The 19,699-nt window shown below is 37.6% G+C and overlaps 2 protein-coding genes across 6 annotated transcripts in view; one reads left to right on the top strand and one right to left on the bottom strand.

Moving 5' to 3' along the window:
- Positions 1–206: 206 nt before the first annotated feature.
- Positions 207–9,751, bottom strand: MLX (MAX dimerization protein MLX). Of its 5 annotated transcripts, none has more exons than XM_081933337.1 (8): positions 9,579–9,751; positions 8,129–8,165; positions 7,520–7,609; positions 4,326–4,450; positions 4,033–4,132; positions 2,288–2,387; positions 1,673–1,874; positions 207–1,196 (listed from the first exon to the last, which is right to left on the bottom strand). In XM_081933337.1, the coding sequence occupies exons 1-8, from the start codon at positions 9,597–9,599 to the stop codon at positions 1,140–1,142; spliced, it is 732 nt and encodes a 243-aa protein (XP_081789463.1). In that variant the 5' UTR covers positions 9,600–9,751; the 3' UTR covers positions 207–1,139. The 5 variants fall into 5 exon arrangements, with proteins under 5 accessions (XP_081789463.1, XP_081789464.1, XP_081789462.1 ...); XM_081933338.1 differs by having other exon boundaries at positions 4,326–4,432; XM_081933336.1 differs by having other exon boundaries at positions 4,326–4,432; positions 9,517–9,606.
- Positions 9,752–9,836: 85 nt separating this feature from the next.
- The window catches only part of DHX8 (DEAH-box helicase 8), a 40,229-nt gene continuing 30,366 nt past the window's right edge, over positions 9,837–19,699 (top strand). Inside the window, exons 1-7 of the mRNA XM_081933335.1 lie at positions 9,837–10,103; positions 14,003–14,088; positions 14,488–14,560; positions 15,330–15,412; positions 16,865–16,974; positions 17,758–18,057; positions 18,510–18,654. Of these exons, the coding sequence (XP_081789461.1) occupies positions 9,998–10,103; positions 14,003–14,088; positions 14,488–14,560; positions 15,330–15,412; positions 16,865–16,974; positions 17,758–18,057; positions 18,510–18,654 (903 nt within the window). The 5' untranslated portion in view covers positions 9,837–9,997. The remainder of the gene's footprint in view (positions 10,104–14,002; positions 14,089–14,487; positions 14,561–15,329; positions 15,413–16,864; positions 16,975–17,757; positions 18,058–18,509; positions 18,655–19,699) is intronic.

The following is a 19,699-nucleotide window of genomic DNA, read 5'->3' as shown; positions in this document are numbered from 1 at the left end:
ACCCCTCTTCAAATAAGGACCAATATTGTGGAAAGTCCTACATGAAGATGTCAGTGGATCCAGAGTCCAAAATAATAGGATATCCCCCAGTCTGGAAATTAGCATTTTATATAATTACCATGAAATAACTAGAGTAATTTCAACCTAAATACCTAGGTCCAGAGTCTTTTAAAATATTTTAGATAAAATCAGGCAAAGCCAACAAGTCATTCAACCACATAGCAAATTTATTAGAACTGTTTGTCATAATAAAAAAATAGCAAGTTGTTGTCTGAGTTAATGTCCTTCTCCACCAACCAGCAGTAGATCCAGAAAGCAATGCCTATAAAAGACAATGGACCCACCTTTGCAGCAAAAAATAAAACAAAAAAAAAGGAGCTGCAGAAGGGAGTTGGCTTAATTCACTTCATTGCATTATTATAGAAACCAGGCTGCAAGAGACTAAAAGGTATTTCCCCTTCATTGCTAATACAACGTAATTGATAAGCCTATTCAGACTTTTAATCCATAGAATTGAAGTGAAGGCAAATAATGATTGCATATAGGTTAATTTTAAAAAGCTGGAGGTTGGCTACACAATAAGGTTGTTGCTAGATGACTTACTAGCTCTCTACAAGACTATCAGAATGTATTATACAAAGGAAGGCAGTTTATTGCTTAATTTCCTTGGTTCTCTGCCCTTAACCCAAGGTAAATGCTACATGGAGCCATGGTAGTACGTAAAACAGCTTTGTTTTTATAATCATTACACTAGCTACTGCTCCTTGAACCAAACCTTAGATATAACATCTAGGCATTTAGAAAAAGTATTTACCAAACTGAGATGAAGAGACATTAAGAAAAGAATTTGGCTCATTGTAAAATCCTGGTATATTTCATTTCATATTATATATCCACTACATTTATGCATAGGAACAGGTAGAGCCAAGGCTTGAAAAAGAGATGGGAGCAAGCAATCCCATGAATTGAGAGCTGATTATTTTTCTGCTCATCTGAAGAGCTTGCAGTGTAAACTGAGGGGATTCCAGAGGTAAAACCAATCTGTAGCCCTAAAAAAGCTTGAAATGGAATTACTGGAAGGAATAAAGCTTCTTGGCCCTATATCTCCAAATTAGGCCCCTTCAAAGCTTTCTCTTTGATTAGTAGAGTTGGCTCTTCAGTCGTTGCAGTACACCAATGACAATGTCTCGCAGGGTCTGTGGAAAAAGGCACTAAGTAAGTTCATAGCAAACAGTTTCTGGTATAATCTATCCTTTGAAAAACATGGTAGATGTAGAATTCTACCTGAATTAAACAATCGCTGTTCTATTTCTGAAGTCTGACTATGGCAGTTTCTCAACCTTTTAGCATTGGAATAGAATGTTTTAGCCATCTGCAGCAAGATTATGAAAAAAAAATGCTGCTTCCATTCAGGTGCTTTATTTTCCTCCTAAGCAATGCCAAGAGGACTTTGGTGTGAAAGACAAGACCATCTCTGCCACTGTTAGGCTATTTAATAAACACAAAAGCCAGCCAGAGAAGCTGAGACTAATGTTATTTAAGGTACAGCAATGGATATCTGCATTATGACTTTTTAAATATGATTATCTCTGAATCCAGGATACCACAAGCAAATCAAGTGTATTTTTCCTATATGTGATATTGGCTATATGTTCATACGTTCTGGAATTACCTGTGGCTTACAGTGCTCTTCTATCCAGCTGAAAACACAAGCTGAGAGCTCCTGAAAGCTTGTTACTGAGATGGAGGCATTAAAGGATTGGAACAAGGAGTCCATGATACCCTGGAAAACATTGAACTTCACTTGGTCTGAGATCTGATTCTTTCCTTCACTGGGATTGTCCTGGTGAGCTTTAACAATCTCTTCATAGTTTCTGAAATACATGTATGTAGTTAGTTAATTTCGCAGAAAACATGTGGAATAATCAGATCTAGAATAATAAACTGATTATTTTGTAGAAAACATTTCTTAATGATAGGATGGAAGAGCTGTAACAATAAATGATAATCATGTTACAGAGTAAACATTTCTCAAACAAAATGGAATTTACTGTTAAACTAAAAATATATGTCTCCTCTCTGTAGACATATTCAAGGTAACATATGTAACATTCTTTACTATTTTTCCTGAAAATCAAAGCCCCGATTGAGCTAAGAAAATTAGCCCGTGATCTTTCATGACTGAAAGTAGTTTAAAACATAGGTCTCCCTGCTCTTCTTTCTAATGCCACACTTTATTTTGGGGAGGTCAACTAGTGAATCATGAATATACAAATGCATGTCTTACACTTTCATGATTTTCAAGGCCTGCACATCTTTCCGGAGAGTGGAAACCTCTTCCTCTTGCTTTTTTTTTTCTTTGTGCAAGAATTGAATATAATCAATAGCTGGGTAGCAGAGAAAGCAGTAATTTAGAAAAGGAGTCATTGAGTCTTTTCAAAGCCCAACACACAACATCTGGCTATTCAGATATTTCTACCCTCAGTTACATTAAATTTGCCATTCCATCCCCTAGAATGAAGACAGAGTTAAATAGATTGACAAACACTAAGACTAACAAGTTTTGGAGAACCATGTTAGTGTATGATGGCAATAAACTAAGCGTCTTTTTATAACAATTTTTTTATTGTTAAAGATGTATCGTATTTTTCTGAGTATAAGACGCACCAAGGTTTTGAAGAGGCAAATTTTTAATAAAGTAGGTAGGTAGATAGAGGAATAGAGAGGGAGAGAAAGAGAAATACAGTAGGTAGGAAGGTAGATAGGTAGGTAAGTAGAGTAGGTAGGTAGGTAAATAGAGAGAGAAAGAGAGAGAAAGAGAGAGAGAGAGAAATACAGTAGATAGGGAGAGAGAGAGTAGGTAGATAGAGGGATAGAGAAATACAGTAGGTAGGGAGGGAGAGAGTGTGTGTGTAGGTAGGTAAGTAGAGGGATAGAGAGACAGAGAAATACAGTAGATAGGTAGGGAGAGAGTGAGAGTAGGTAGGTAGGTAGATGAGAGAGAAATGCCGTAGGTAGGTAGGGAGAGAGAGAGAGAGTAGGTAGGTAGATGTTTCCAGATGTATTTATCCATGTGCTGGAGAAGGAAATCGCTGACAAACCTAAAGACTTTGTTTCTGCTGGAACAGCACTTGATCAATGTAATTCTCATCAGTTAAAGATCACTCTGCAAACCTCCGAAAAACGGCCTGTTTTTCGCAAAAATGGGCCCCGTTCCCCCCCCCCAAAAGGCATGAATACCCTTGGGGCTTGCAGAGTGCTCCCGGGGGGGGGGGAGATCTGTTTTTCGCAAAAGCAGGCCCGTTTTTTGTCAAAAAAATTGCATGCATATCCTTATGGAGGCTTACAGAGTGCTGCTGGGGGCTTGTGGGGTAAAAAAAACGGCCCATTTTTTGCTCATTTCTGCCCTCCCCAGCCCCCAGGAGCTCTCTGGAAGCCTTCTACAGGCTCTGCATGGCCATTTTGGTGAAGGGGGAGGGGGCTGGGGAGGCAAAAAATAGCTGTATTCAGTGTATAAGATGCACCCAGATTTTCAGCCTCTTTTGTGAGGAAAAAAGCTTTGTATTATACTCCGAAAGATACGGTAAATTTTAGTTAAAAGCGTAAGCTTTCATCAGCTGCAGGTCACTCGCAAATGCACAGAATGGCTAAACTGACAAAAGATTTAAACTGAAATTAAGCAACTGCTAGCTCAATAGTGGTAGTCTGTTGGGAAATAAGACACATTTCCAAAGCTCTCTCATATAATCTGCATAGCCCCTCCCCTATTTCTCCAACAATCTAGCCACTATCTACTACAAAGTGGGTTACAAAGCTCATGGATATTCACACCTTTTATTAAAATATATTAATCAGAAAAGTGATTATTCTATTTTGTTCTATTTGTTAGAATACAGTAGTAAGATTCATCTATTTACAGAATTTAATAGTTATATAATGCAAAATCTGAAATTTGTATAAATTTCTGGGAATCTTATAACGGATCTTGGAGACAGGCCAAGAAACACAGATAATCTTGGGAGCCCTACTCACTCTTCTGCAGCACAATCGCCTTGCTTAGCTTCTGGGAGCCTATTGAGAAATCTTGCTGCTGGCATGTGGGTACAATTGCTTGCAAATCATCATAACCTTTCTGTTAGAAAAACAAAAACATTACAACTCACGTATCAAATCTGCCACATAATACAAGAAAATTAAAAACAAATAGTAGAACCTGGTCAGTAAATCTATTCCTGTTCTTCCAAAGTGGAAGCTTTGTAAACTTGTAATAAATTTGAGATGGCAACAAATAGCAAGCATACATATATAGTTTGTCATATTCTCACCTTGATAGCATCCCTCCGCTTTTGCTCAGCTTGTGTATGAGCACGGCGACGGCGATCCTTGTATGATTCTTTGTAGGTATCTTGTTGGTAATCAGAGTCTTCATCATCTGTGGCATGAAAAGAGTCTTTGTTGGCAAAGCAAGGAAGGGAAGTCATTGTGAGTGCTTCCAATAATTTCCTAATCACAAAGTTTCAATATATTGAAAGAAGACCCAATAGTCTATTTAAGAACCATTAACAGCATTGCTTTGCCTCAGATTTATTTTCTGAAGTCAAAGAAGAGTAATTTGACCTTAGCTTTATAACTTAAAAAAATAGTCCCTAAAAGACACTTTCATTTCAGCATAGATACTTAAGAAAATGATTCCTTCAGCTTTCAACTGCAATTGAAAAATTGCTTACTTCTATATTGCTTACTGCTATAAAATGTTTAAGTGAAATGTGAAGAACCAACTTGTTTAATAAAACTAACAAACTTTTGGGATACGTAACAGAAAGACTCGGATTAATAAAGAATTCTATGTAACTGATGCTAAATAAGGCAGCAATCAGCAATGTTGCATCCATTGGTATCCTGAAAGGAGCCCACAAATCAATTGCAGTTAATATAAAAAAAAAAAAGTTTAAAATGAGTAAAATTTTGGAGGATCATGTGGAAAACCAGAAAAGATAATGTGTACCCGAACTAATGAATAAACTGGTTTGCAATCTATCTAAAACAGAAAAAAAAAATTTGAAACATAATAAAAATAATCTGTCACTTTCAGATATTAAATATATATCGGTGGCTATTAATTCTTCAAAAATAATAAAAGTAGAATGCAGGAAAAATCTCCTAGTCCAGGGGTGTCAAACTCAATTTCATTGAGGGCCACATCAGCATTATGATTGCCCTCAAAGGGCCAATTGCATGTAAGACTATGGTGACTCACAGCAGCCAGGTGGGCATGGCTGGGTGGTCACAGCTAGGTCACTGCAACTAGGTGGGTGTGGCTGGCTCAATGCCAGTCATTGGGCATGGCTGACTTGGAATGGAACAAGTCGCACCAGCTAACTCGGGACAATTTGGTCTCCACAAGCTCCTCACGTCCCCAAATTGCTGGCAGTCAAGCACATGCACACGCACAGTGCCATCTCAGTTTCGGGACTTTGGCAGCGGAGGCACTATCGGCAGGTGCAGTGCTGCTGCTGGGACTACTATGTGGTGACTGTGTTCCGGCACCAGGTGGTCACCATGAAGTTGTTGTAGATAAGTGCATAGTAGTAGCCCCAGCAACAGCACTTCACCCGCCACCAGTGCCTCTGTTGCCTCAGTGGCCTGCTCATCGGCCAGGCCTACCTGCTAGCCCTGCAGCCACCAAGTGTTTCCCTTTCACTGAGGACGCCAGCCCCCATGTGCTCACCACCTCCTGTGTGCGTGCCCAGAGGGAACGCCGTGTCGGGCTGGGGCCAAGGCAGCAGGGGCCGGGCCATCACTATCTCCAAGGTGGTCCTGCATGCCAAATCTAATCATATCGTGGGGCGGATGTGGCACACAGACCTTGAGTTTGACATGTCTACCCTAGACCTTCTTTGAATGACTAATACAGTTGGAAGAACTATTCCAGTCTCTACTTGTTTAAGATTTTTTATGACGCCCGGATGGGGGAACTCAATAAATTATTTGAAAATGATTTTTATTGTTGTTTTTTGACCCCTTTCTGTCTTTAAAAAAATCTAACTTGTGACAAGGGTGATGAGGAACAATAATAAATATGAATGTGTTTAGAAATAAAGGAATATACTAGATAGACAAAAGTATTCTATAATTCAGGAAGCAACAGGAAGAAATCCACCAGAGGGTTATGCGATTGGGGATGAGTTGCTGAACTGTTCAGTATCTGTCTGCACAATTATTTCAATAGCTATAAATTAAGTAAGTATCAGTCAGAAATTCATGAGATAACATCTGTTGAAAATAATTGTGGATTGTGTAGACTTAGTTTTTGCCTACCCAAACTTTAGGAAGGAACTGTTTAGAATTACAGAATGTTGGCATAATTAAGAAATGCCATTTCTAAATCTACAGTTAACAATTTTCACAAAGCAAGGTTACACTGATTTAGGTTAATTTCCAAAATGTTGGGTTTGTGTTGCACAAATAAAAAAAAGATTTACTATTGTCACCTGATTAGAAGATATTCCCTACTTACAAGAACCTTTAGTAATAGAAGATGAAATTAGATCAACACTCTAGTCATTACCAAGTCAGAAGGCTATAGGAATTGACGGGATATCTAAAGAAATATGGCAAGCAATAGAAAAAGAATTCGTCCAGATTTTAACCAATTTATACTAGCAAATCCAGAGACTGATCCATATATTGGAAGAAGTCTACCTAAATGCCAATATCAAAGAAAGGTTGCTTAATAGGATTTGAAAATCATTCTATTAATATCCTTGATTTCACGTGGTAGTAAAATAATACTTGGAATCATCCAATGCAGATTACAGGATTACATGAAAAGATGCTAAATGTTTGAGGTCATTTCAGAAACAGCAGAGGAAGAAATATATTACTGTTCATGTACACTAAATAACTGAGAAAGCCAACGAATAACTAATAAAAGTCTGCATGTGCTTCATTAATCATAAAAAAGCCTTTGATCATTTCAAGCTGTAAAATATGCTTAGAAAAAAAATCCACTATTTTATGTGGAACCTATCTATGTCAGGAAATTAAATTACAGACAGAACATGGCTATAAGGTGGCAACGAAGTGAGGCAGGATTGTATACTCTCTGCTTATTTATTCCACCTACCTGTGAAATATATTTTGAAGGAAACTGGATGGAAGAGGATGGGGATGATTTTAAAACTGGAGGAAGACACATCAATAACTTAACCTATGCTGATGATTATACTCTGATAGCTGAAAGTAAAATGATATGCAAAGTCTAGCAATGAAAATCAAGGAGCATAGTGAAAAATGGAACTAAGATTAAATATAAAGACCAGACTAAGGGCAACAAATACAACAACTAAACTGAGAACTAATAAAGAAGATGTTGAAGTAGTGGATAGCTTTTACCATTTTGAATTGCCTATTTACAACCATTTAGAAACAAATTAAGAATATAAGACAAAGGTACATTTCATTACACACTTAGAATAGAAAACTGAGTTTTACAGAGAGGAAAGAAAGCAATCCATACCTGTATTTGGTACTGAAGAGGCACTGGTAGAACCAATACTATTAGCTCTTGATACGATCATCACTTTTTTTCTGTTTTCCACAAAGAGTGCTAGAAGATAAACACAAAAGTATTCATAACTCAAACTAATTTAGTAATCCTTTAGATATCATTTGCTATTCAATAAATTATATATTTTTTAAAATTGATAGCCCTGCCAATACTTGAAGCAAAGATTCTAATAGGTATTGATTGCAATTATACCATACAAAAGAGTGATTGTTTAGTCAGCAAGTATTCTATGCACTGCAATGAATGGCATTAACATTTGCAAAATTAGTTTCTCCTTTCTTCCTTCCCCTCCACTGCAATTGGTTCTCTTGTCATTTTTATTTCAAAGCAAGGGTACTATTCCCTCCCTATTTTATTAGGAACTAATTCAAAGCACAATATGAAGCAAAGACTATGTGCTTCTTGAATAGTCTCATGTGAACAAACTTTGGGAAAATAAGAAATGGAAGCAACCATAAATAATTCCTAACTACTAAACTAAAATGTGTAAACTCCTTAGTATTAATTCTTCATAGAACAATTACAGGGAAAGAGAATGATAAAGGGATTAAAACTTACCAGAATCCAGCCCATTGTCATTATAAGAAATATCAACCTGTTGAATTATGTCACAAAAAGAAAATATAAGAGATCATTTCTCCATTGCTCAACTTTGATAACTCAGGCTGTGAGTTGTATTAAATACATTTCCCTAAGCATCTCTTAAAGCTCCATGGTGACTATACAAAGAGGTATATTCAATGAATCTACTGTTATCTCACATAGAATATATAAAATAAGTAAGCACTGTCTATAAACACACATAGAAACAGCCCAATTTGTAGCATCAGTTTTGGGTCTATTTCTGAGCAACAAACTAAGGCATATTTTTACAATACTAAGCCAACATTTTGTATATTTTCCTCTGTGGAAAAAATATCCCTATGGAAAGAGTTAAATTACAATGCAAGTATATAATCCCCTAAAATGCTTCAGTCTTACCCTTGCACAATTTGTTGCAATAGAGAAACAAGACAGGAAGCAATGACATGTTGCAACATTAAAAGTTATAAAGTTCAAACTCTGGATATGAGGGAAACAATATTTTGCCTCAAAGAAAATACAGTAATATAAATTAGAAAGTTGGTCACTCTTCTGTTCTATCCAGCATGCTAATCACAGTAATGCTTAATAAAGTGCAATCAATAAAGTCTCAGATAAATATTTTTCAATATAGTTTTGAGCATGCCAATCACATTTATATTTGCTATCTATAATTTTAAGGTGGGAACTTAATGTTGTCTGTCTTCATTTCTATAGGATAGCTTGCAATGAGATAAGCAGCAAATTTACTAGCTCACCTATAAACAAACATCGTCATCCAGACCTTAATTATCATGGCAGAAAAAGCTACTGCTATCAATGGAGCAACAGTCTTATTAATTTCAGGAGTAATCTCTTTAGAATCTTAAAGTGTCTATTTTATTATGCTATCTATGCAACAAACCAAATTCAACGAATCTTGGCATGAAATATTCCTGAGAAGCCAGTGGCTGTGTTTACACAACTTATTACTCCATGGCTTATTAAACCATCGTGTACCCAATTAATCCAGTTGAGAGTTTGCACAACAAAGAGCGCAATCACACCGGCTGCATTTGTTCACTGAACCAAGCTAATGTATTGGCTACCTTCAGCCTAGCATATTGCAGGCACCCAACCTAAATATCACTCCCATCCCAATTACAGGCAACGAAAAGGCAAGAGTTCCTCAATACAGACAACTTTCTACGGCTAACTCAACACGGCAAAAAATAAAAAAAGCAACCTTCCTATGTTCAGAGAGGTTCGCTAGACTACTACTTTATAATACTGGATCCCAACAAACAACTAAAATTTATCCTAAACAACACTGTCTGCCTTGACAGTTGATTCTGCCCCTCGCTTTTCCTACTCGCGTCGCTCACTTTTCCTCCCCAAGGAGCTTCCGAAGAGACGCTCGACGGCTCCGCCATCTTTTCCCCCCTACCTTTGGCACATGCTCACGCATCGCCTCCAGAACGGCCAATCAAGTTCGGAGAGCACACTTCCGGGAAGGAGCTTGGATCGCAAGGGATGCTGGGAGAAGTAGTTTCTTTGGTCTCTCATTAACACTGCGCTCTCCTGCATCCTGGAGCTGAGAAATAGCGCAGGCCTGTCTGTTGTCCATGTGCTGATGGCTGCGGATTCGCATCTCCTTTTAAATCTGTCCTAAATTCATCTTGGCCGAGAGGGAATATCACTGGAAATCCCCCCCAGAGGCTTCTCCCAGACGGTCTTCGGAGGGCGCCGTTGGAATAAAACCCGCCCTGTTCTCTAAGCCTTCTTGATGGAGCGCGTGTAAGGACAGGAAGCCGGAAGTGTTCGTTGCTGGAGATCGGCTGGACGGGGAAGATATTTAGGAGCGTCATGGCGGATCCTACGGATGAGCTCGCCAAGCTCGAGTATCTGTCGCTCGTTTCCAAAGTTTGCACGGAGCTCGACAACCATCTGGGCATCAACGACAAGGATCTAGGTGGGTCTCTTGGACTGGAGGGGTGGGATGGAGGGGAGCCAAGGCTCCCGTGTGGTATCGTGGCTGGTGGGTTCTGGCAGGCGCCTGATGGACGGTCCCCTTAGTCCAGGGGTCTCCAAAGTTGGCCACTTTGTAAGACTTGTGGACTTCAACTCAGAATTCCCCAGCCAGCCTGGCTGGGGAATTCTGGGAGCTGAAGTCTACAAGTCTTAAAGTTGCCAACTTTGGAGACCCCTGCCTTAATCTGTCTTCACCGCCTTATTTCTTCCCCAGTCTTCTGCTGCTTTGCGCAGTGAATTCTTGTGGCAGAGCTGCTTGGGCCTGTATTTCCTCCAACGGAGCTTGTTGTTTCTTTGATTGCAGTCTTGTGAGGTAGCTGTGCCTTTTTCATTTACTGGAGGACTCAATCGCAAAAATGAGGCTTGTTTTGCTTCTGTTGGTTCTGAAGAAGATGGAGGGAACCTGTAAAACAGTGTGACATAGCATTACATTTTTTGTTGTTGTTAGTTGCAAAGTTGTGCCCGACCCATTGCGACCCCATGGACAACGTTCCTCCAGACCTTCTACCATCCTCTGGAGCCCATTTATCCTCACGTTTCAGTGACTCCATCCAGCCACCCCGTTCTCTGCCTTCCCCTTCTTTTTCCCTCCATCTTTCCCAGCATTAGGCTCTTCTTCAGTGAGTCCTTCCTTCTCATTAGGTGGCCAAAGTATTTAAGTTTCATGTTTACGATCTGGCCTTCTAAAGAACAGTAAGGTTTCCTCTAGGACTGACCGGTTTAATCGCCTTGCAGTCCAAGGGACTCGCAGGGTCTTCTCCAGCACCATAGTTCAAAGGCCTCAATTCTTTGGCCCTCAGCCTTCCATATGGTCCAACTTTCACAGCCATACATTGCAATTGGTAAAACCATAGCCTTGACTATACACGCTTTTGTTGGCACGCTTTTTAGTATGCTGTTAAATTACAACTGCATTTTGAGCATCTGTTAACAGTTTCCCTAGGAGAGGCAGAATTGTATGTTGCCCTAAATCAATAGAAAATTCTTGTTTTCTTATGTTTGTTTTTATTTTATCTATATATATTTATAGCAAAGAAGTTAGAATAGCAATATATGTAGAAAATACGCCATTAATTGTGGCTGTTCCAAGATACCCAGTACAAAAATTAATATCCCAGGTCCTGCATCTTTCTATATGTCAGCTTGATTAATTATGCTGAACATTTTTTCTTTCATGACACAAGTTGTATAGATTGCTTGTTTGTTATCTTGAGTTATTTTGTATCAGTAGTATGTATGCCCTATTTATATGTTCTGGCTTACAGAAATTAATTGTGATGCTCTGGTTCTGTTAACAATCAATGGCAGAGGTGGAAGCAAATGTTACCTATCCCAATTTAAGTATTTAAGGTATCCCAATTTAAATTTTTAAGAGTACTGTTAAAATACTGAAATTTGCAGATGATACAACAGTCATTGGTCTCATTTGAGATGGTGATGAATCTGCTTATAGGCTGGAGGCTGAACAACTGTCCCTTTGGTGCAGTGGAATAATCTGGAGCTGAACACACTTAAAACTGCAGATGTGATACTAGATTTTAGGAGGAGCCGCCCTATTTTATCACCTCTTATAATATTAGACAATACAGTATCAGCAATCGAGATCTTCAAGTTTCTGGGTTTTATAATCTTCTAAATAAGGATTTGAGATGGACAACTTACATTAGAATAATTAAAAAGAGACAACAAACAATGTTTTTCCTGTGTCAACTCAGAAAGCTCAGGCTGCCCAAGGAGCTGCTGATACAGTTTTATAGAAGAATTATTGACAGTGTCATTTGTACAACTATAATTGTCTGATTTGGCACAGCAACCAAACAGGACAGTTACAGACTTCAACTGATCCTTAGGACTGCAGAAAAAACAATTGCAACTAGCCTGTTTTCCATGGAGGATCTGTATACTGTACAAATCGGAAATAGATCTGAGAAAATATCTATAGACCCCCCCTCGCATCCTGGACATCAACTGTTTCAACTCCTCCCTTCAAGATGCCACTATAGGGCATTGCATGCTAAAACAACTAGACACAAAGACGTTTACCCCTCATGCCATCGCTCTGTTAAACACCTAATTCCCTATCTTATACCTAAGGATATTTACCCATATAGTAGTGCTGTATTGCTATTATCTTTCTCACCTTTCTTATTATCATCTCCTATTGATCTCTAATGACTTTCACTGTTGTTTTATCTTATGATTTATGATTCATCACTGTTGTTTGTATGTATTTGTACCGGAGACAAATTATTTGGGGGTCCAATCACACTTGGTCAATAAAAAATATTTTATTCTATTAAGATTTTGGTCTAAGGTATCCCATGAAACAGTTATATTCATGTCATGGTGATTTCGTTCTTGAGTGAGTGCGTAGTGCCACTAATAATTAAGGAGGAGATAGTTCATCCCAGCCTCAGGAAACTGTAGCTGTACCAAATGCTATTGGAGAATTCTTGCTCTTCCATTTTTGTTGAAGACTGTAGAAAAAGTGATCAGACTGGGACTTCAGAGAACCCTGGAAGAAGCTGATTATCTAATCCCCTTGCAGGTTCAAGACCTGGATGTAGTGAGATATTAATTGCACTTGATCATCTCCAGAGAGAATAGCAGAATAACACTTGGAAGGGATTAGTCCAAGCCCCTGTTCAAACAGGATACCCAGTAGGACCTATAGCATTCTAGACTAGTGGCTGCCCAGTCTCTTCTTAAAAGCCCCCAGTGAATGGAGCATGCACAACTTCTGTAGGCAAGCCATTCCACTGATTGATTGTTCTGCTGTTAGGAATTTTTTCCTTAGTTGTAGTTTGGAATTCTTGATTAGTTTTCATCCATTGCTTCTTGTCTTGCCTTGAGGTACATTGGAAAGTAGGTTGATCCCTCTTCTTTGTGGCAAGTCCCTCAAATATCTGCTATCATGTCACCCCTGGTCTTTCTTTTCACTAGACTAGACATACCCAATTACTGCAACGGTTCTTAATTTTTTAGCCTCCAGTCCCTAATCTTCGTTGCTGTTTTCTGCACTCTTTCCAGAATCTCAGCATCTTTTTATAATATGGTGACAAAAACTAGATGCTGTATTCTAAGTATGCTCTTACTAAGACTTTTTAAAGAAATACTAATACTTCACATGATCATGATTCTATCCTCCTGTTAATACAACTTAGCATTGGCTTTTTTGGCTCCTGCTGTACACTTCCAGCTCATATTTGATTGTCCACTAGGACTCCAAAATCCCTTTCAAGGTTACTGCTATTGACCCAGGTTTCATCTAATGTAGTGATAAATGCACTCTAGTCCTCCTTGTTCTCTTGGCAATTTTCAGTATCCTTGCTCTTGCTATGCTATGCTATTCAGTTTGTTTGTTTGTTTGTTTGTTTTATTGGATTTATATGCTGTATTCAGGATTCTGGTTATCAATTATTAAGGTATTCATATCACAAAACCAGGTTATTTGTGCCACTGTCTTCCTACTGTTTCTTCCTATCCTCTCTACAAGTCTCTTCTATCAAACAGCATCATGTAATGGTACATGTAAAGTGTGCCTTCTTTATTATGGTGCTCACCCTATGGAACAGCATGCTCCCAATCTTGCTAGCCTTTTCTAAGACATTGAGGACCTGGGCTAAGATACTAGTGGGCTTATTTTAATAGAAATATTTGTGTAGATTAGGAGTCATGCTAACGATGATGTTTAATTGGTTTTTTAAATTATTTCCTTATTGTTTTCAATTGATTATTGGCCACTGTTATTCACAATGGGAAACCATAAAATTAAATGAATAAAGTAGAATTGAGTGTCTAAATAATTTCAGCATAATAATTTCTCTTAATTTTTCACAGCCGAATTTGTGATCAGTCTTGCAGAGAGAAATACAAACTTTGATGCCTTCAAAACAGCTCTGGTGAAGAATGGTGCTGAGTTCACAGTAAGGAATTGTTAAACTCTTTTGAAGATATCATGTGGTATATGAGAAGTACATAATCTGAGGCTCCCAAATACTTGAGTACAAGCTCCATACATATTACCAAATTGTAACCTCTAATATTCAATGAATAGAAAATAATTCAATATATAATAAAAATATTCATATTAACAATATTCAAAGTAAAAATTTTGTCTGTCCCCTTACTTTCTTAAGTGGGTCCATATCAAATCATTCAAAGGTCAAAGTGTCATCAACCGAGAAAAAATACAGTACAATACTGCTTTAGGGAGGGATGTTGGCTCTATTGTTATTAAACTTTACTAACATACTTTTTACTTTACTAAAAAATTTGCAAGCTTCTAGAAATTTTGTTTTCTTTTTCTTTTTTTACCATTTTAGGACTCCCTTGTCAGCAATCTGCTCCGTCTTATACAGACAATGCGACCTCCTGCAAAAGCTTCCACTAGCAAAGGTTAATATTTTTTGCTGTTCATCAATTGTAAGACACGTGGATTCTTATGGATATGGATTAATTTGTTTACCTGAGAAAAGAAAGTTGCAATTAAAAATTGGTTTTAAGTCATTGAAATTGTAAAATTTTAAAATAAATGGGGCAGACAAACTTGTCCTATATGTTTAGAGGCCAAAACAGATTATGGAGTAGCTACATCAATTATTCTAAGGATTGTTGTTCTTGTGTTATTTAATCTTGCAAATAGATTGCTGCCATTACTTGCAGACTTTCAATGAATAGTTCCTTGATATCCCAAGCATTTGATCTTGTTAAAATGAAGGTAGCCTCTTCAAGTGAAAGATGCCTTCAAAAAATAAGCACTTGCCTTTCCAGAGGTATATGGTACAACATAATCAGGATATATAAATGAAAATATAATTTTTCACTTTGTGAAACTGTGAGCAAAAAAATATTCCCACATTTTAGTAGGACAGTAGAGATTTTTGAGTTGCTTATTCTTAAGAGTGAGTATATTATAAGTCTCTCTGGAAACTCTTTCAAATTCTGTAAATAGTTGGGCATACACTTTATCTCGTAAATATCATTTTTCCTATCCTGTTCCCATTTTCCAAGCTTTCCAATATGACTAGCAAAATCATGCAAGCAGGAAAGAAAAATAAAGAATATTTTTCAAAGAGTTTTAAAAAGTAGAAATGTTTCTTGTGACGTAAGAAAAATACATTTAAATTTATGTGGGTTTTTGTTTTGTTTTTTGCTATCACATTAGATATTATTAAACCGAAAACAGAAAAAGATAAGCTGAAGGACTTGTTTCCAGCCTTGTGTCGGCCAGATAATCCCATGGTCAGGGTAGGTGTGAGAGTTTCCTTCTTTACTGACAAATACATTTAGGGTAAAAGAAGTTGGGAATTCTTACTGATATTAACTGAGACCATTAAGTGATATGTCATAAGTTGGAAAATCACATGACTGCCACTTAGCAATGGCAGTTACAACAGTCCATCATTAAGCAAGGACTGTGCAGATTATTAAGGACCTCCCTTCTGACTTTCTGGGTGATTCCCCATTAATTTTGTTTGTGGGAAGCTGGCAGGGAACATCATAAATTGCAATCACAGCAAGGATACTGTGATGACCATAAATATAAAATCCTGTCACAACTATCAGTACCAGTGTCAGCTGTGTAAGAATGAGAAAAGAATTGGGAGCAACATAGCAAAAAATCTGCAAGACCCACAAATAATTTTAGTTAAAAGGGCATCGGAGAGAAGAGGTTATATATATAGCCAATGAAGGAAGTTTTCAGGATGAATAAAAAATGCATTCCCCCAAAGCAATAGAAAAATGTCTACTGCCTTAAATTGATGGAGATCTGTTATTTAATCACTTTCTCTCTTTGGGGCGGTAGTGATTTGGTTTGACTATATGTCTTGATAATTTCTTGTGACTATTCAAAGAATTACTTGGAAATTAGTTTATTAACTTTATTTATTTACTTAATGGACTTTCATGGTTGTCCAACTTGCACATTTGACTCTGTACTGCTGACATAGGATTAAAAACAAAATAATAAATATATAAAGCACAAAACCCCTCTAAACCCTACAGCCACTAGGGCTTAAAATGTAGTTGAAAACATATCTTTATTAATAATGTATTTATATGCTGCCTGACTCCCAATAACTTTGGGTATTTTTCAAGGCCTTTTTCAATCATCTGCATGATTTTTAAAGCCTTACAAAAGGGCAGCAGGGTTGGGGCTATCCAAATATTGTGCAATTTGATTTTCTAGAGGGCAGATATTGTGGGTCCTGCTTGGTGGTGTAGTTTCATAGAAGAGACCCAAAACCTGCCCGTCCTGTTGGATCCTCTGAAACAATCAGAGATAGGTGATTACCTGTCCCTTTACCAGAAGGCTTGTGAGGATTTCAAGATATGACAACTAAATATCATACGTAACACATTTAAGGAAAAAATAAAAAGATCGTTGAAAATTTAGGTAGATTTATCATAGTGTGTTGCTGTCTTAGAAAAGGGAATTGAAACTTGATTTGACTATTATCTACTCCATTTTCTCAGTATTGTTTGTACCAGATTGTATTTATTCACGGTGATGTTACTTAATTGGACATTCACTGCATTTCTGGAAATGAAATCTGTTTACGGAAACGTCATGCAGCTGTGCCAAAAACAAAAATATATAATATTTCCCAAGGCCACATGGCAACTGCCATCATATAGGTTTGAGAGAAGTGCTGAGGGAATATCTTGCTGCCTTAAAGACTTTTTCTTCTTGAATAGACAATGCTGGATGAAGATGATGTGAAAGTGGCTGCCGATGCTCTCCAAGAGCTAGAAGCTTTAATGCCATCTGCGGGCAGGCAGGGAAAACACCGGAATAATGAAGATCAGTAAGTTCCCTTTGTCTTATTTCTCTAAGAAAGATTTTTTTCACCTTAAAAATTATAGATTATTTAGCTTAATATTTTTATATTAGATGAAGCATGTTTTCAAAGAATTGCAAATAGATTAGGCAAAATAGGGATGTAGTCTGTGGTAAAGATGTAATACAATATTTCAGTTTTATTTCTGTATTTTTAATAGCTATCGATATTCTTCTGTTAGTAGCTTTACATCAAATGTCAGTTTGGTGTGATAGTTAAGAGGCTTCTAGACCAGGAGACTTAACTTCTAGTCCCATGTTAAGCACAAAACCAACTGAGTGATCAGTCATTTTCAGCCCTAAAAAGAAAGCAGTGGAAATCACTTCTAAAATCAGAAAAACTGCAGGGATTTGTCCAGGCAGTAGCCAGGAATTAAGAATTGACTTGAAAGCGCGTACATGCACACACACACACACACACACTTTCTATTGCAATAGAATCAAATGGTATCTGGTCTCTTGCTCACTAATCTCTAATGACGTGTCTGAAATAGGAAGCAGTTTTTTGCTTCTTTTCTCTCTGTATTCAAAGTATTATAAAATTGCAACTGTTATAAATATATCCGATGCAACAAAAAAAACCCATAAGAGCAAATAACACTGTAGAAGAATAAAGGAGTCTCCTTTGGGCATCACAGGTAATCATCCAAGCAGTAACAATTATTGGGATTCATAAAACCATTTTAAGTTGTACTGTAGTGACTGGCATCTAAGTAGAAATGAGTATAATTTCAGTATGTTTTGTTGATAGAACCAAGAAAAAGCATAGGAGTCGCAGTCGTAGTAGAGATCGAAAGCGGAAACGAAAATCACCCTCTCGCTCCCGGACACGGGAACGACATAAGGGTAAATCCAGATACCGCTCCAGGAGCAGAAGTCCTAGCTGGGACCACAAAGAAAGAGAGAGAGCTGGTGAGAAAAGCAGTGAAAGATGGAGGGATAAGCATGTGGACCGCCCTCCACCTGAAGAGCCTTCCATTGGTGACATCTACAATGGCAAAGTTACCAGCATCATGCAGTTTGGGTGTTTTGTTCAGCTTGAAGGGCTCAGGTATATCATGTCATCCCTATCCTGCTGAAAATCGATACAATTTTAAAAATATTAGACGTTATACTTTTTAGTATATTCAGTGTAGTGTAACCATTGCTACAAACTATTTGAATGTTTATTATTTCAGTACTGTATGTTATATATGTCAACTCCTGAAGAAAGATTTTATGTTATTTTTAAGGCTTGTTTGGCAGTTTTTATAAAATTGCCTTACATTTTAACTGAAGTTATTAGCCAATAATCAGGAAAGTTATGTAGGAGTGAATTGCTTCTTGTAAATATTAAAGAATTAATGTTAAGCAACTTTATAAAGGTTAAGAATATAAATCAAATATGTCAGCTAATAGTATTACTATGGAAGAACTAATGTTTCTAAAATACTTTGTGCTTTTGGTATTAGAAGACAGCACTAAGTTATTCTTGCTCCTCTTCCTGGGCCTTACTTCCTTTAGGAAACGCTGGGAAGGACTGGTCCACATCTCAGAATTACGTAGGGAAGGAAGAGTTGCTAATGTGGCTGATGTAGTGAGCAAGGGCCAGCGGGTCAAGGTCAAAGTACTCTCCTTCACTGGCTCAAAAACTAGCCTTAGCATGAAAGTAAGTTAAGACCTCTCTATTGTCTATTAGATAATTTGACTTTTACTCTGCTGACTTTTAGATCTGTTATTGTTTTGATTTCAGTTTCTCAGTGGAATAGGTGAAATACAAACCACCATGAGTACAGTTAGAAAATATTGTATGACAGCTATGACATTTTAACATCAGAAACAAATAGAAACTTAACTTGATTTTTAGCCAGAGTTCTTTTGTATTTCCTGCTATTTGTGTGATGTTAGAACAGAAACTGTTATTTATATGACAGATTTATGTGCTGCATTAATCACAACTTGAAAAATGAAGTGTAGCTTTTTGATCTTTTTTGGAAATAATGGCTGAGTAGCAGCAATAATTCTTTAGTTCAACTTATTTGTCAAACTATTAAAAAAAACACATTTGAGTTATTGTAAGAGGAATTGTTTAAAATGGCTAATGGCAGTATATTTAACATATTCTTGACTTCACTTCTTGGTCAGGATGCTAATGTCTAAAAGTTTTGAAGTACTATTAATTTCAGAATGTATTGTAGATGGCTTTGAATCTAGAGTTCTCCTGTGCGCTGCTTGGGGAATCCAAGCATGGGTTAACTTTGACCATTAGCCTAGAGACTGAGTTACGTAATTGTTGACCGCACCTCCTCTGACTGGAAGGGTTCAGTTTTTTAACTCAGCCAGCCTAAAGAGACGTAAAAATTTTCTCTTCTAGGACATTAGACAAATTACTTCCTATTTCTTTTTGTTTATTCCTTATTATTGTTATTCAATTAGTTGTTCTTTCTAGATTTCTTTGGTCTGGTTTTATTTCGTGCATTTGGACTGAATTGTGATTCAAGCAAGCGTGAGCCTTGTTGCCTGCTCGTTTCAACGAGCAGCAATTACGCCGGGCTAGACTTGTTCCCGTTGGTGTTTTGGCAGGTCCCCTTAAGGCTTTCACAGCCAGGGGGACCAGCGCATTGGAAGAATTGCAGCAGCTAGCTGCTGCGGATGTGAGTCGGTTTGCCGTTCTCTGCCCTGCGGGTGCCGCAGTGAAAGTAGGTTCGCCTCTC

Source organism: Natrix helvetica (assembly GCF_964273705.1).
Source record: "Natrix helvetica genome assembly, chromosome: Z".
Classification (NCBI taxonomy): domain Eukaryota; kingdom Metazoa; phylum Chordata; class Lepidosauria; order Squamata; family Natricidae; genus Natrix; species Natrix helvetica.
This window is presented reverse-complemented; position numbering and strand designations above follow the sequence as displayed.

What these genes read in the sequence shown, in the direction of transcription:
- MLX (XM_081933336.1), bottom strand. Translation starts at nt 9,564, where the DNA reads ATGGCGGAGCCGTCGAGCGTCTCTTCGGAAGCTCCTTGGGGAGGAAAA. An exon ending in GCCTTGAAAATCATGAAAGT is followed by an intron (nt 1,875 to 2,287) that starts GTAAGACATGCA and finishes CATGTATTTCAG; the next exon opens with AAACTATGAAGAGATTGTTA. An exon ending in AAGAGCACTGTAAGCCACAG is followed by an intron (nt 1,197 to 1,672) that starts GTAATTCCAGAA and finishes CTTTTTCCACAG; the next exon opens with ACCCTGCGAGACATTGTCAT.